Consider the following 15,510-nt stretch of genomic DNA (forward strand, 5'->3'; position numbering starts at 1 on the left):
TCCACCAATACGCAGATGATACTCACTTGTATAAGAGAAGAAATCGCGCGCAGGTCATTATTTGTCTCTGCGATTACCTAGACATCATCCAGTCCGGATTACGATGAATTAACCGAATCAGAAATGTCCAAAGGAGAAAAAAAAAACAAAGGTTATTTGACCAAAAATGACTTTCAGTTTTCTCTCCCCCGGACATTTCTGACAACCCGCTTCCCCCACCCCTTACTTACTTGTGTGTGGTACACCTCCCTGTGTGCCGCCATTTCCTGCATCGCTCTGCAACGCTGGTTACCTTCCCTTACGCGGATGGGAACCAGTGTCACAGGGTCCTCTTTTTGTTTCCGTATCTTTATTCAAACAGGTGGGGACACCCCTGCAACCCACGTTGACATTATAGTAAACAAGGTTGCAGCGGACACTCCTGCAGCCCCCGCTGTCCTTGTTCACTATAAAGCCGCCGAATGGGGCATTTGTTTGGAATTTTCGACTGTACAACATTTTCGTGCAGCAGAAATTCGAACAAATATCCCATTTGTTTTCTTTTCTGGTTTTATATAAAATCCAGTGCTGCCTACCAAAAACTAAACCCATCCAAGACTGGATTTGTCCTTATTGGTGCACCCACTAAAAACAACTGTTCCAACAATGGTCATAGAAGGATTTGATCCACAACTCTCAGACTCTGCAAAATCTTTGGGCTTCACCATTGACAGCAATCTGTCCTTCCAGAAACACATAGCCAGGGCTGCCCAAATAGCCTGCCTCAGAATCTCTACTGTTTGAAAAATCAAACCCTTCAACCTAGTGCAGGACTTCTGGACCGTAGTGCAGGCCCTTGTGCTCTCGCACATCGATGGGGGAAATGCTCTCCTGACAGGGCTCCCAGTTTATCCCTTGGCTTCCCGAAAAGCAGTCCACCACACTGCAACACATCTTATTATGGATGCATGGAAATTCAACCAAATTACCCCATCCCATGTGACCTACATTGGCTTCCACTCCAAGCCAGGATACTGTTAAAGACTCCATGAAACAGCTACAAAGCAGTCACAAGTAGCACACCAGCGTACCTGGCGCTAAGCTCCACATATCTGGTGGTACACGCTTCTCGCACAGCGAATCGACCAACCGCTTGAATCACAACTAGTCCACAAAGAGAGGAACCGCAAACTATCATTCTCTTGTCATGCACCCACACCCTGGAACTCGATCCCGGTGTCGGCTTGGAATGCCCCCACAATTCTCAAATTTTGCAAATCTCTCAAAACATGGCTCTTTCAACAACACCTGACCAAGGACTAATTCCAATGGACACCCATACCGACGTACAGACCTCACATTACTGCGCTACTGTGAAAAGATGCCAGCCCAAATGCCAGCTACTCACAATCTGTACAGCACCCCGCTGCTCTCGAGCGAGGTCACGCTTTATACAATAAAAGAAAAATATAAAATAAAATATAATGCAGAGCTATACAAGGATAAAGATACTGGAGAGCCTAAAATATGCATATTTGTAATAGGTGGAAGGTCTGAATGAGTTTCCGAGGAAAGCATTTAAGGTTGTTGTGACTATATCTAAGGAAACACCAGCAGATGTATGGCATGAAGGACAATAACAGGAGGAAAGTTATGGTTAAAACAATATAGGTAAGACCATCATAGGGGAAAGACCTTTGAAATATAATTTAATATCCCATTTAATTTCCCTAAGGTTGTCTGTGATTAGAACATTGAAGGCAGGCTGTGAGCAGTGTAAGTCGTTTGGATTCAAACCTGAGATTTACTTATCTGCCCTCTCCCAAATTTCTGACCTCATTTTACTTAATCAATAACCACCTTAGTGGGGGGCATTGCTGGTGAAGTAAAGGTCTTAACGAGGGCCCTGGTGCCATTCACTGCCAGTAGTCCCCACCACTGAGATGGTGATAGCTATAAACATCCCTTCATGATTTCCCAGGTTCTAATTGCTTTGTTTTAGTCTTATAAAAGGTATCCTGGCCAAGTTAAGAAAAAACTACAAAAGAAAATGGCTGCAATAAGGAATGGAGAAGGAAACTACGCCTAGTCCTTTCTCCATTTCCATGTCAGCCACTGGAGATGGGATAAGAGCAGGAAGGAGCAGGCAAATGGCGTGGGAGGAGCGAGCGAGAAAGAGAGAGGCAAGCGGGTACTGGTAGCGAAGTATGGATTTTTTTAGAAGCCGGTGTCGTGGGCGTCTGGAGACAGGGTGTTATGGAATATGGATGTGAAGAACACTGTGAAGCCCATGAGGAAGATGGTAGCCTCCTGCCCTCTGGGGGATTGAAAGACTGGTAGTCCGGCTGACCTTCGGAGGTAATGCACACCTTCCAAGCTCCCAGATTGGTTGTGAGGCAGAGTGACATCACCAACTGGGGCTAATTCTCCAGTATAGCTAGTATTTATTGCACTTGTACTCCATTGTGTGCACCAGCTCACGCTCTATTTTTTTTTCCTCTGTTTCCTACTGACAAGCTGGGTGGCGAAGGAGCTCCCTGTCGATGTGCAAAGCTAAGTTAGGCCTGAATGTATTGCTTTAAAACATGATGTGTGGAGGGCACAGTGAGAGGGTGGGGTACTGTTGAGATGGATTTCTAAACTCTGACCTGATAGGCAGAAGTATAGGAGGCCACCATAGTTTAGAGGAACAGGAAAACCTTCGGGACAAACCAGACCAATCTACGGTAGCTTGGCAGGTGGTCAAGACTACGTCTAAGGAGGGGGGAGAGTGATCGGAAGCCCACAATGAGCACACGCAGTCAAACTCCACAGATTACCCCATGACATATGCATATATACAAACATGCGTTTAGCCCAATGCTGATATAAGGGGAGAAAATAACCACAACCTTCAACAGAAAGGGGTCAGTTCAACACAGATATTAAATTAGGCAGTTCTTCGTAGTCAATCTCTAACTTATATAGTTCAGCCCTAAGAAGTGAGGAGCCTTGCACTCAAAGTACAGTACTGCGTTAACAACGCAAGGTTGTGCGTAAAGTGAAAAGCGTGTTCTCTTCAGGGGGCTGTAGGTGCTCAGGAAGGGGCTTGAGGCGATGAATAATAAAGTCCTGTCACTTCTACGCGAGCGCTGCTCACTTGCCGAATGCCTGCCTGAGTCACGCAAAAGGAGATGGTGTGCTCCGGGGTCACTACAAACCTGTGAACTCAATGGGCAAGACATACGCCTCCATTTCCTTCGCCGCTCGCAGGTCTTCTGCTTTGATGGCTTCTTGCTTCTTGGCAAACTGCTTCCTTTAGCCCGCCTTCACCTGCGCCACCCGCATTTGGAGCTTCTCTTGCTCTGGAGATCTTCTGATGCACGCCAGCCACCAGAAATCTCCTTCAGGCCTTCGGTGCACGTCAGCCACCTGAGACCACCTCTCGGAAAGGAAAGCTTCCCTTGGCTTCCCACTGTATAACCTCTGCAACACGGGTCTCCAACGGGCAAGCTTATTTGCTGCATGCTTCCCGCTGCGCAACCTTTGCCCTTCCAAATCTGGGAGGCACGAACCCTCACAGAACCGGCAGCTGCAATCTGCCACACAGAGGTCCTGGCGTCCTCTCTCTCTCTCTCTCTCTCTCTACTCCAGCTTCAGTATGGGATGTCTGCATGAGTCACGCTGCTGCTTCTTACTGCTAATGCTCGTCTCCTGCTCTCCTTTGGTCTGCACCTGAGGGGGCTTTTTAAGTTTATCAGTCACACTCAGGTGTGGGTCATTGGGATTAATGAATTGACTACTCCTGCAACATTGCACTTCTTCACCCCTCTTCTTCGTCCCAGTACCTAGGGAATTATGGGACTTGAAGTCCCTAACGACAAAGTTAGATTTCCTAATTTCAGTTATTTTAGAATAAGCCATTAGAAGAGAAGGACTTCGGGGAAAGTTAAACAAGGGGATTTCCCATTCCGCCTGACCTGCTTCCCCCCTCATGTGAGCCTCCCGCAGAACACCACCTCCCGGGTCGGGATCAGAAAGGGTCTGCCTTTCCCTGGCCACATGAAAAGGGTTCCAGGCCAGGTTTTCTGGGGGAATCATTGCTGATTCATTACACCATGCACATTTTTAGTTGGAAGTGAGTCTGCAGCAAAGAACTGATGTTGCTTTAAATTTGGAAGCTGGTGTCAAAATGTGATATTCGACGAATCCACCAAACCAATTGAAAGGTTTGGGGATCCCTGCACCAAGTAACATTTCTTCTTACACAGCAGCCAGGGAGAAAAGGCAGACTAAATTGCAGGGAAATTTGGTTCCTAGTGATTGCATCGAATGGAAAAGTTTTGAATGCAAAAGTTTCGGGGAAAAATGCATCGAAAGAATGCATTTAAAAAGAAAAAAATTAATGGGGGTCCAACCCAACCCCCGTTTTTTACCCCTTAAAACCCATTATATTTAAAAAAAACTTTACCTACGAAAATAAGTATTTTTTTGATGCATTTTTTTTTTATACTTTTGCATTCGAAACTATGTATTTGAAGCAGCAATGCCTGGATACCGGAAATTCTACTTGGGCCTGTCAAAAGCAGTGCCCATCAAGGCTTCAGCCTGCTCCATACTATACCATAAGGGTGGGGAGGGGGCCCGTATGTTTCCAGAATGTAGCTCAATCAGAGCTCACTGTGAAAATATTATCCAGTAGAAACGTCGAGTCTTCAGAACCCAGAGGACAGCTAAAACGCGGAGCTGGAAACCATTAATCATGGCTAATATGTGCTGACTCCCAGTACCGTTCAGAAAATGGGGGAATTCTGGCAGGCTGCGCTGGCAAGGTTTGCTCACACAGAGCTCCACAGGTTCCGATTTGTGGTTTGCGCATCTCGAATCAAGGCCCCTACGTTGCACTAACACCCAAGGCTCACTGGACCTGAGCCCATTTCATTTGTAAAACACATTTTGTGCATTTCAGGGACTTCTTCGCGAAGGAGCTGAAGATGGAAGAGGGCTATGGCTGAGAAAGCAAGAGAGAGGCGGTAGCGGGCGACAAAGACTACTTTGCACCCCTCTTGACGAGATGAAGGCCGTGTAAATCACTGCTGTGGAAATGCGCCCATCAGCACAGCCGACTGCTGACACTCATGGACGGGTTGCGCTGACGGTTTCTCCAGCCTCTCCTCGGCGCAGCTGTTTCTCATAAAAGCGCCGCTGATAAACTCGACCCGTTTGCGTTTCAGGAACAGCAAGCCATACGACTAAAGCAAGATGTATGAAGTACGAGGGGTATTCTGTTAACCTGCAAAGACAGCCAAAGCCGGCTTTGTATGTTGCATGTAGCAAAGGTCCTGAGTGCAGAAGCACCTATTAATGAAAGTCACCCAAAGCAGGCTGGCGCACTGGGCTACGTGTGTGCTAAAATGGCGCCCTGCTGAAGACACGCTTCCCCGTGGTCTACCGTGCAAGGGACTTTGTTTTAGTTTTGACTCGTATGTGTCACAACGTGGTGGAAAAGCTGCACGAGAGTGTAGCTAGCGGTGGAGCGGGATGGATGATGTGAGGGGGCAGTGGTGGAAATGGAAACAATGTGGTGGGGGACAGTGGTGGAAATGGAAAAAATGTGGTGGGGGATCTCACAACACAAGGGCTGGGGTGGGGGAGGATTTTGAAGAGGGGGCGGTGCCTGAGGGGGCGTGGCCTAGAGAGGCGGGGCTCGTAGTGGACATCCAGCAATGCTGGAATACTTAAAAAAAAAAAAAAGGCAGTGCCGCAGTAAAAGGCACTGCTGCCGTCGCGGGTGCTTTTTTTTTCTTCTTTGTTTTAAGTAGCACGGTTCATGGGCTTGGGTGGCTGACTCTGGCCGGATCCCGAGATCCGGCTCCATATCTGGTGCCGGATCTCGAATCCAACGAGAGCCGGCCCAATGACCAGCACTGGTGGGGGATCCCACAACACAAGGGCTGGGGTGGGGGAAGAGTTTTTGGGGGGGGGGGGGCGGCAGTGCTGGAGGGGGCGTGGCCTAGGGGGCGGGGCTCGTAGTGGACACCAAGCAATGCTGGAATACTTTTTAAAAAAATTAAAATTAAAAAAGCGGCTGCGACAGCAGCATTGCCTCTTACCGCCGGCTTTGGCACTGGTGTGTAATGCACAATGCTCGCTACATGTACAACTGAAAGGAATCAGTTGTACATGTAGCGAGCATTGTGCATTGTGCATTACACACCAGTGCCAAAGCCGCGGTAAAAGGCAATGCTGCCGTTGCAGGGGCTTTTTTTTTCTTTTTCTTTTCTTTAAGTATTCCAGCACGGCTCATGGGCTTGGACGGCTGACTCTGACCGGAACCCAAGAGAGCGGGATCCGCCGAAAGCCGGCCCAATGACCAGCCGTGTCAGGAGGGATACATAGCCTGGGGATGTTGTTTGGTCATAGCAGGTACAGTGCCCATGTTTCAATGATGAAGACTATAAACACCTGGAGGGTGGGTCATTACCTGAGCATTACAGTAATTGTACTGTATAAAGAGCATTACATCATTAGACCAGCTGCACAAGTCTTCTTTAGTTTTACACGGTCTTTAAACATTAACATGTTGATTTTTTCGCCTCAAAAGTCAATTTCTATTAGTGGAAACGTTTTTTTGGAAGTAGATGCAAAATAATAAAAACATGAAAGGTATATGCGAAAAATGCATTTTTGCCACAGCCCATACATGTTTACTTCCTGTTGAGTATGTTTTCATTGAGCGAGTGACTGTGCACCGAGATCTGTGCACTCGTTTACTGATAGACACAAATTAATGCAAAACACACCATAAACTGTTTTTAGCATCCTCTCAATGAAGATTGAGCCTAGACCAACATGGCTGCCATGGAAAAGTAAAGGGAGCTCTGACAGAGACATTTTCATTTTCCATTGCGGTGACCAAGAGAGAGGAGCAGAAGAACAACCACCAACAGGTAAGTGCCAAATAACAACTTGGGGATACAGGGAGGCAGAGGCGTTGCTAGGGGGGCGGCTGAGGGGGCTATAGCCCCGGGTCTTTTGGTTGTAGCCCCGGATAGACGCCCAGGGACTACAACCAAAAGGCTAGCTAGCCCCGAGTCGCACCAGTCCTGACATTAGTGTAGCCCCTGATCTTTTCCAGACCTAGCAACGCCCCTGCAGGGGGGGCCCAGAGGAGTGAGGGGAGGGTTAGGCCAGAACCATGACGCCCACGGGGATCAAGTGTACACAAAAGCCTTCGAATTTGCTTGGAAAATGGAAATGCATCAGTAAATACAGCCTATGAGCCCATCACGCCGATTGGCCAACCGAGTGCTAACGCCATCTTAGTCTGCCACTGTTTGTTTGAACACCATCAGCAAACTTGACAACTGGCCCTATTGGAAGGGCCACACACTTTTCTAGGAACAAAAGTCATGACAATTACTAGACCAATCTTTTGCTGGGTCGCTAAACAGCAGTATATCGAAGTTCACAACTTTGGCTGTCCTTTTGCTGGGCAAAGATGGTGAAAGAAAGCACGAAGCATCTTGCAACAAAGCAGGTACGGGCACATGTGTGTATGTTGCTATTAAACCAGGGGAACTAATATGCAGCATACCCGCCCGGAGTGTGTGTACTAGGTGCGAGTGCAAAAAACAGGGCGTTTTGCTTCCTAGGAAACATGCTAGTGTGCACTTCTTTTTATGGGGGGAGTGAGGACGTTAGTATAAACTCCGATGAGATCAGCCCAACACAAGCAGAAGACACGTTCTTGCCTTCACTGGACATAAATGTTTCCCTAGCGACCAACCTGAAGAAATCATTGCATATAAAAGACAACTGTCTTTGAATATTTGGCTGTGGATAAAAATGTTGGGTGGACAAGCTCGCCCAGTTCGATTTCAGCTAGAACCCCCCATAAACTGTCGGTCATTGTTTGAGGGTGTCCTCCCTGAACCCCCAACACCACCCACAGCTCCCACAATCTCCCACGCCATTACCCAACCTCCATCCCCTGTTCCTGGGACTTCTACTGCGAAAGAAAAATGTGCCCACTTTGATGATGTGTGCATCAATATTCCTTAGATCTCCCTTATATGGGGGAATCGTTTGTTCGGTTGTATTATGAAGGGTGATGAGCCTCGTAGGAGGGTGCAGAAGTGAGTGAATCTAGAACAGAAGGGGACTAGGTGTATAGTGGCTATACTCCAATAGTAAAGAATGAAATACTAGGCCATAGAAAACCGTCAGGTTGTGATATGTCTTTGCCACATTCATTTACATACTAAATACATAATAAGTACGTTCAGGATATTTAACATATTTGTAAGTTTTAATACAATTTTCTTGTATGAGTGATGTGTGTTTTTCCCTAGGCTGCCTTCCTGGGCATCTTATCTGTCTTTCACCCTCATTTCCAATGTCTACCTGACTGGGCTTCACCTCACCTCTACTGAATGTTCTATCATACTTCTCCTTTGCCTCTCTGACAGGCCAAAAGAGCTTCAACGTCCTAACCCTATGGCAGTAGCCGCTATTCAAGTGCAAGTGAACATAACGTATTAATCTGCCTTAATCAGCGAAAATGTATATAAAATGCAGCCCCTTAAGGAAATGTTTCTTTAAAAAAATTCCTAACAAGCAAGTTCACAAGAATTCTTAGCATGTTGACGCCTACATATAACGATATACCAAGCATGCGCGTGTTGGTGCGCTTGCACATTGGGCACTTTTGTACAATTTCTTCTACAGAGAAATTGTGCAATGAGCTTGTGACAGTGCATGCATGCACAGCATATGCAGGCACCGGTAATCCTTCTTCTGTGCATGCACAGGCTACAGATATTTGTGACATGTGTAGTGCAAGAGCATGATTTCGGTGTGCATTGTGTTGGCCATAAACATTTGCGTAAATCACCCCACTAAGGTGATGTAACCTCTGCGGCACGACAAGCTTCACTTCTTCTATTACAAAACTGGGCACTATGTCACTCAGACACTACTGCTTTTTAACAATTTTAGGCGTTTCTCCCACTACTGCTGTGTATCAATTCTAGGCGTTTCTCCCACTACCGCTGTGTTTCAGTTCTAGGCGTTCCTTCCACTGCTGCTGTGTATCAATTCTAGGTGTTCCTTCCACTAATGCTGTGTATCAATTCTGGGCGTTTCTCCCACTACTGCTGTGTATCAATTTTAGGCATTTTCCCCAATACTGCTGTGTATCAATTGTAGGCGTTTCTCCGACTTCTGCTCTGTATCAATTCTAGGCGTTTCTCCCACTACTGTTGTGTATCAATTCTATGCGTTTCTCCCACTACTGCTGTGTATCAATTCTAGGCGTTTCTCCCACTACTGCTGTATTTCAGTTCTAGGCGTTCCTTCCACTACTGCTCTATCAATTCTGGGCGTTTCTCCCACTACTGCTGTGTATCAATTTTAGGCATTTTTCCCAATACTGCTGTGTATCAATTGTAGGCGTTTCTCCGACTACTGCTCTGTATCAATTTTAGGCGTTTCTTCCACTACTGCTCTGTATCGATTCTAGGCGTTTCTCCCACTACTGCTTGTGTCAATTGCAGGCATTTTTCCGACTACTGTTGTGTTTCAATTCTAGGTTATTTATCCTACCACTGCTTGATTCTACTCAAGGTGATTCCCCACCTCTAGTATAATGCAAATCTAGGTTGTCTATTCCATTTACTGTCATGTTTCATGTTTAGGTGTCTCTAGATACTTCCCACTGGAGACATGTTTCATTCCCAAACTGTAATCCCATTCACTGTGCTTCAACTCTAAGTCTTTGCCATTATGGCAAGATTTGACTTTTAGGCACTCCTCCTATTACTGCTGCTGTCCCGTCCCTCCTCCACCCGGCCACCCAACCTAGCCAGACCCCAAACACCATCATAACTAGATTAAATGAATTGGACAAGACCACAGACACTGGCTAAGAAGTGAAGCTGAGATTTGAGCCCAATCTTCAATTTCTGCACTTGACCACATTGTTTCCCAGTTCTTATCATAGAGCAAGGTGCAATTATTTGTGAATCTTTCACTTTCATGAACTAAAATAATACCTTTTCGTTTTAAGAACTGACTTGCAAAGCACATAAATCCCAGTTACGTTACTGTGAAGCACCCAGTAAGTGTTACTATCACAAAAGTATATATACATGCACGTTTAGCAACCTCAGACATGGGAAAGGCTAAATCAGCCTTGCTGGATTATGGTACTGTGATCCGGCATATGAACACAAACCCCAGTAACAAAAGCTTAACAAACTGAGTTATCTTCTGAGCAATCTCAAAACTCAAATGTATCAATATGCATTTCAACTTTCGGTTTACATGTGATCTATATATTCCCCACAGAATGGTGAGAATACTACAGAGGTTGTACGATCATGAATGGATAAACTGCACGTACTACAGTGAACACAAAAAGCATTATATGATTGATGGATCCAAGAAAAATGTACTTGTGAGCAACAGCCTAGCAGCAGGCTCGGCGCCTCAGCAGCGCAGCAAAAACATCCTGGTATGTTCGATCTTAGTTTTGTAAGAAAATTGACACTGACTGCTTTCAAACTGGCAGCGATGTAGGCCTCCCCCAATGTGAGGGTCCGGGGTGCATGTCCCTTTTGCCCTACCATAATGACATCTCTACCGGTGCCTTTACCACCCGATCTGGTGGGCCTATTAGCACCCTGGGTTTTCAATCCGAAAAGCTGGGGAGCTGACATCAATGTATTTTGTTTGAATCAACAGGACGTGCTCATGGCATCCCGTTCCTTCAAACAAAATACTTACCTAAAATGGCTGCTGTGGAGATGGAGGATGGGGCTCTCTATGGAGCCCCTCTTCAATTTCTATAGCAGCTGGGAGGCAAAGCGACGGAACAGAATCAGGTAAGTGGGGTAGAAGAGTGGGGAGGGAAGGGTACAGAGACTGGCTGGAAGGAGAGGGTGGGGGAAGATGGTGGGGCAGGCGCTGCAGTTCTGAGCTTGCTCAGAATGAGGGCATGGAGCGTGGGATTCAGCCCGCAATCTGAGCAAACTGATTGGCTGCGATGCCCACCCCGGGTGTTGATAAATTGGTTCTACGTTATTTTGCCACTGTATTTTTCATCGCTGTTTTTTTCATCGCCGTTTTTCTTCTCGAAAAACTCGTTTTTTTTTGAATTTTTTTTTTTGGCGGTTCCCCCCCAAAGCCTGCCGCCCTTTTTTAAAAAATGTTTTATTCCCTTACACCCACAACCTTATATTTAATTTCTTAACCCGCCCCAAAAAAAAAAAAACAATGAGTTTTTTTTCCAAATAAAAACGGCGATGAAAAAACACGCAATGAAAAATACCGCGGTGAAATGCGTGTACACCGATAAATTATGGAACTGATGAAGCCTGAAAAAACACAACAGAGAGCTAGGGTAAAGAAGGGGTTTTAAATTCACTGATAAAGGGAGACTAATAAGTTGCTGTTTAAATGTAGGTAAACATTGAGCCAAGTAACAGATAACTAATAACTGGCTGATGTACATTGAAATTAAAGGTGCTGACCACACTCTACATCAACTGGTTGGGAAGATTTTCAGTTATGATTAGTTTTGGAGGGAGCAGCAGTGAACCAATGCAAGCAAAACGAGTATTACATTCACCCTCTCCTGCCAAGCCTGGTACGGGGAGCGTGCTGGCTGTGCTGTTCGAAGTGACACCCTGCAAACCGTTGGGAGAATGGTAGGAGTAAGGGGATAAAGCCCTCAGCCTATTTTACAAGTTCAAGTCTTAAACTCATTCTCCGTGTTTCCAAGCGCCATTGTTTGAACTGCTAAATACAAGATACGCATCAATGATTAAATAAATAGTGCTCTTTGGCCCAGCAGGACCTGCCTGTATCGATGAACATGGTACGCACCGTGCAGGGCAGTCTCTTCTGTTACAAGTAATGGGCTGCAGTGCTGGCTTCGTCTTCTCTGAGCAGTGTGTTGTGTTAACTTCCGCTCTCCCCATCATACATCTGAGCTGGGATTGCTGCAGCCCCTTGTTACCACAGGAAGCAGAACAGGCCATCAGAGCACCCACTGACCACTGGTAGTCTACAGTAGCTAGAAAGCAATGCAAATCAAAATACAAGTTACTGGCAACCAATTCAATGTTTCGGGGCAGTCTACGCGTAATCAGCAGCCACACCACAGTTTTGCCCAACGTATCACAAGAAGTAACTCTCCACTGTCATTGCAAGAATGGAAAGTAATCAAGACACAGCTGAACTTCTAGTGCTCATGGCAGGAGGGAATGGATTTGGTCTTCCGGTACGAGGCATTCAAAAATTCAAACTAGCCTCCTGACAACAGAAGCGAGAATCACAGAGGGATTAGCGGATCCAGTGGATTTAGATGCGATCAACGGCGACACTTCAATTACCAGAAAGGTGAGATTTCTGAGGAATGGGTGTTGTAGGGTACAGTTCCACTCTCCTATAGTGCACGTTGGAAGCGGGCTGGCAACCATATAGGCCAGTCAGTAGAATCTCAGTTATCAATAAATGAGTAGGATTGCAATTTTACAAGATCACTGCAACATGGTTTGTCAAGTGGTTTGAAACAGCATTTTCTGCAGTTCATGCTCTAGAACCGGGGTATCAAACCTGCGTCTCTCAAGATGTTTTATACTATAACTCCCGTAACTCCTCACCATTCCCTCTGATGGATTGAGCTGGTGGGAGTTGTAGTCCCAAACATCCAAAAGAGCCAAAGGCTGCAGACTCCTGCACTAGAAAATTCGTTAATAATGAGGGTAATTGGATCTTTTGACCTGAAAACTTGGATGTTTGATCAAGCAATGGTGTCTTCTTAGATTTCCGATATTTTCCATATAACTGCACGTTGCAGACTTAGCAACATGATATACAACCTGGGAATAGTTGCTAGAGTGGAAGCGTGTGCTAGAAACTGGCTACGTTCCAGGACACAAAGGGGCTAGTTTTTGATGTGATGCAACGTGAATACAATGCGTAAAAGCCTTACGTAAAACTTGTATGCATTTCATTTACATTGTGGCTCATTTTGAGCAATTTGCATGGCAGAGAGGAGGGGCAGATCGCAATTTACAATTCCACCACTTCCTTCCTCTCCACCATGCAAAAACCCCAGCATTTTCGCCAGCATGCATTCATATGCTGTGAATTCCTATTGAATCCGCCTGCTTTTCACACCAGCAAAAACGAGGCGGATTCCATGGGAATCCATAGTAAATTCTGCCAGCGATGTTTAAACGGCAGGCAGCATTCATTTATTTTACACAGTGGAGTGCAAAAGGGTGGCATACAAGTCTATGCCACATGTTTGCACTTTACTTTTACACTCTGCAGTGCAAATGTAAAAAATTACAAGGACGGATCTGTGTACGTCAAGGTGCAAACGTAACGGCTCCCCCGTATGATTTACAGGGGGCTAGAAAATGAGCCCCAAAGAGTGCTGTGATATAGTTGACTCCAATGCAAATTGGCAACAGGTATGTGACGCAGTTTGAGTTACAAGTTGATTGCTCCTTAATGCTTTTATGGGTTACACTTGGGCAGTGTGGCAAGCGTGATACTCATGTCCAAAGGAAGGTGGAAGCACTTGGGGGGTTTGTAAAAATGTAATGACTAAGGAGTGGTCTGGGGTATGGGATATGAAATAAAGTATCGTCAAGTGCAAAGTTCTGCATCCGGGGTGCAAATGGGGCAGATGAAAGTTAGTATGCACAGCAAGAGGTAAAAAGTAAACGAAAGTAGCGTTACCATCATGCAAATCCTAGGCGAGAACATAACACTTTTTGGAGACTAGAGCATGGTACTGTCCCATCAGGAAAAGGAAAGAATTTATGTAATCTCTGACAAGCATTTCCAAGTAGTTTTTGGTTTTTACCATCAGTCCGGTGACCTGAGACTCAACAAAGGAAATCGAGGCCTAAGACATTCCTATCACTCAGGGGAAAAAGCAGAATATGTTTTTCAAAAATACTCCACTTGATCCTCGTCTGGGTTTTGACAATTTTAGAATTCAACAACAGACTGTAGCTTCATAGCTTTTGCAGGTGAGAGGTTGCAGTTATATACCACACTTTCTATGAACAAATAACCCTTTTAGTTCTGGGTTATAGAAGTGACTTTGCACTTTTGTCGGGCATTTGTGACGGGCGATATATATTAAAGGGCGGCGGTCAGCGCCCTATAGTTAAGGTGAGTAGGAGTTCCATAGGAAATCCCAAAAATGAATTGCTAATATCTTTTGATTCGTACGACGGATTTGGCCGAAGGTTTGCAGACATTTCTGCTCCTTAAAACATTTATATCGGCCTTGGTGCATTTTACAGCAGAGAGGCTGAGCAAGGCTAATCATTTTTGATTTGCTGGATAGATTTGGAGGAAATGTTCCAAACCAACAGGTAGTCAAGAGCCCCACTAAACCAGAGATGTTGGGAACAATTTGTAAGAAAATTAAAAAGTTATTAAGAAAACATAAAAATGCTGTTTTCAGCCTACTAGCATCAATTTACGCATAGATAAAAAAAGTGCAGTTTTTGAACAGCCGTAGCGCGAAAACCGCTGGACAGATTTGGATCAAATTATAAACAATTTGGTCACAAAGCATTGATTCAATTTCCTTGACTGGTTTGTTGGAATTTCATCCAGTAGTTTAAAAATAATTCAACAGAGACAAGGCGGTGGCCCCCTGTTCCTTAAAACCTTAATATATATTGCAAAAAAAGGTAGCAGGCGCTCCTCTCCAGAAAGAACATGGCATGATGCCTGTTCTGAGATGACAGTTTGCAGCACACGCTTTTTGCTCACTGTACCTTTCACAGATGGGAAATAACCATTTGCATATCAGTCTTTGTCCCTTCCACATGGGCAGGCCAGGACCGAAATGCTATGGCAATTCCTCTCTGAGCAAGAGTACCAACAGCAACCCCATACACCTGTTTCAGCCTTGTTGGGCCTCATCAGTGAGGTGAAACTGCGCCTCTCTGAGCACAGTGAGCAGGGAGTCCACGCCTGGTTGCCACCAGGTAACTAAGGGTGACCAACCCCAAGTTCCTTGCAAATATTTCAAAAAAAGGTAGCAGGCGCTCCTCTCCAGAAAGAACATGGCATGATAACGTGTTCTCAGATGAGAGTCTGCAGCACACGCTTTTTGCTCACTGTACCTTTCACAGATGGGAAATATCCATTTGCACATGAGTCTTTGTCCAGCCCACATGGGCAGTCTAGCACCGAAATGCTATGGCAATTCCTCTCTGAACAAGAGTACCAACAGCAATCCCATACACGTGTTTCAGCCTTATTGGGCCTCATCAGTGAGTTGAAGCTGCGCCTCTCTGAGCAACCTCTGTTGAATTCTTAATATATATTGGCCTTCCACCTCGGAGAACAAATATGCGTCACACAAACCAATCAGTGATAGGGGTAATAGCCAGGAGAGGGCCAGGAAGGAAATAAGCAATTGAGGGGAGAAGGGAGATCATGAAAAGAGGAGGGAGGCCTTGGTGACTGCCTGCGAGGACAAGCAAGAGTTTTGGATTTTTAAGCATT

At 45.6% G+C, this 15,510-nt stretch overlaps 1 protein-coding gene across 1 annotated transcript in view; it reads right to left on the reverse strand.

Annotated features, from left to right (window-relative positions):
- The window catches only part of ADAMTSL1 (ADAMTS like 1), a 941,617-nt gene that overhangs the window by 106,513 nt on the left and 819,594 nt on the right, over positions 1–15,510 (reverse strand). Inside the window, exon 25 of the mRNA XM_069625973.1 lies at positions 11,848–12,037. Within this exon, the coding sequence (XP_069482074.1) occupies positions 11,848–12,037 (190 nt within the window). The remainder of the gene's footprint in view (positions 1–11,847; positions 12,038–15,510) is intronic.

Source organism: Ambystoma mexicanum, chromosome 6p (genome assembly GCF_040938575.1).
Source record: "Ambystoma mexicanum isolate Mex_15411 chromosome 6p, UKY_AmexF1_1, whole genome shotgun sequence".
NCBI lineage: Eukaryota > Metazoa > Chordata > Amphibia > Caudata > Ambystomatidae > Ambystoma > Ambystoma mexicanum.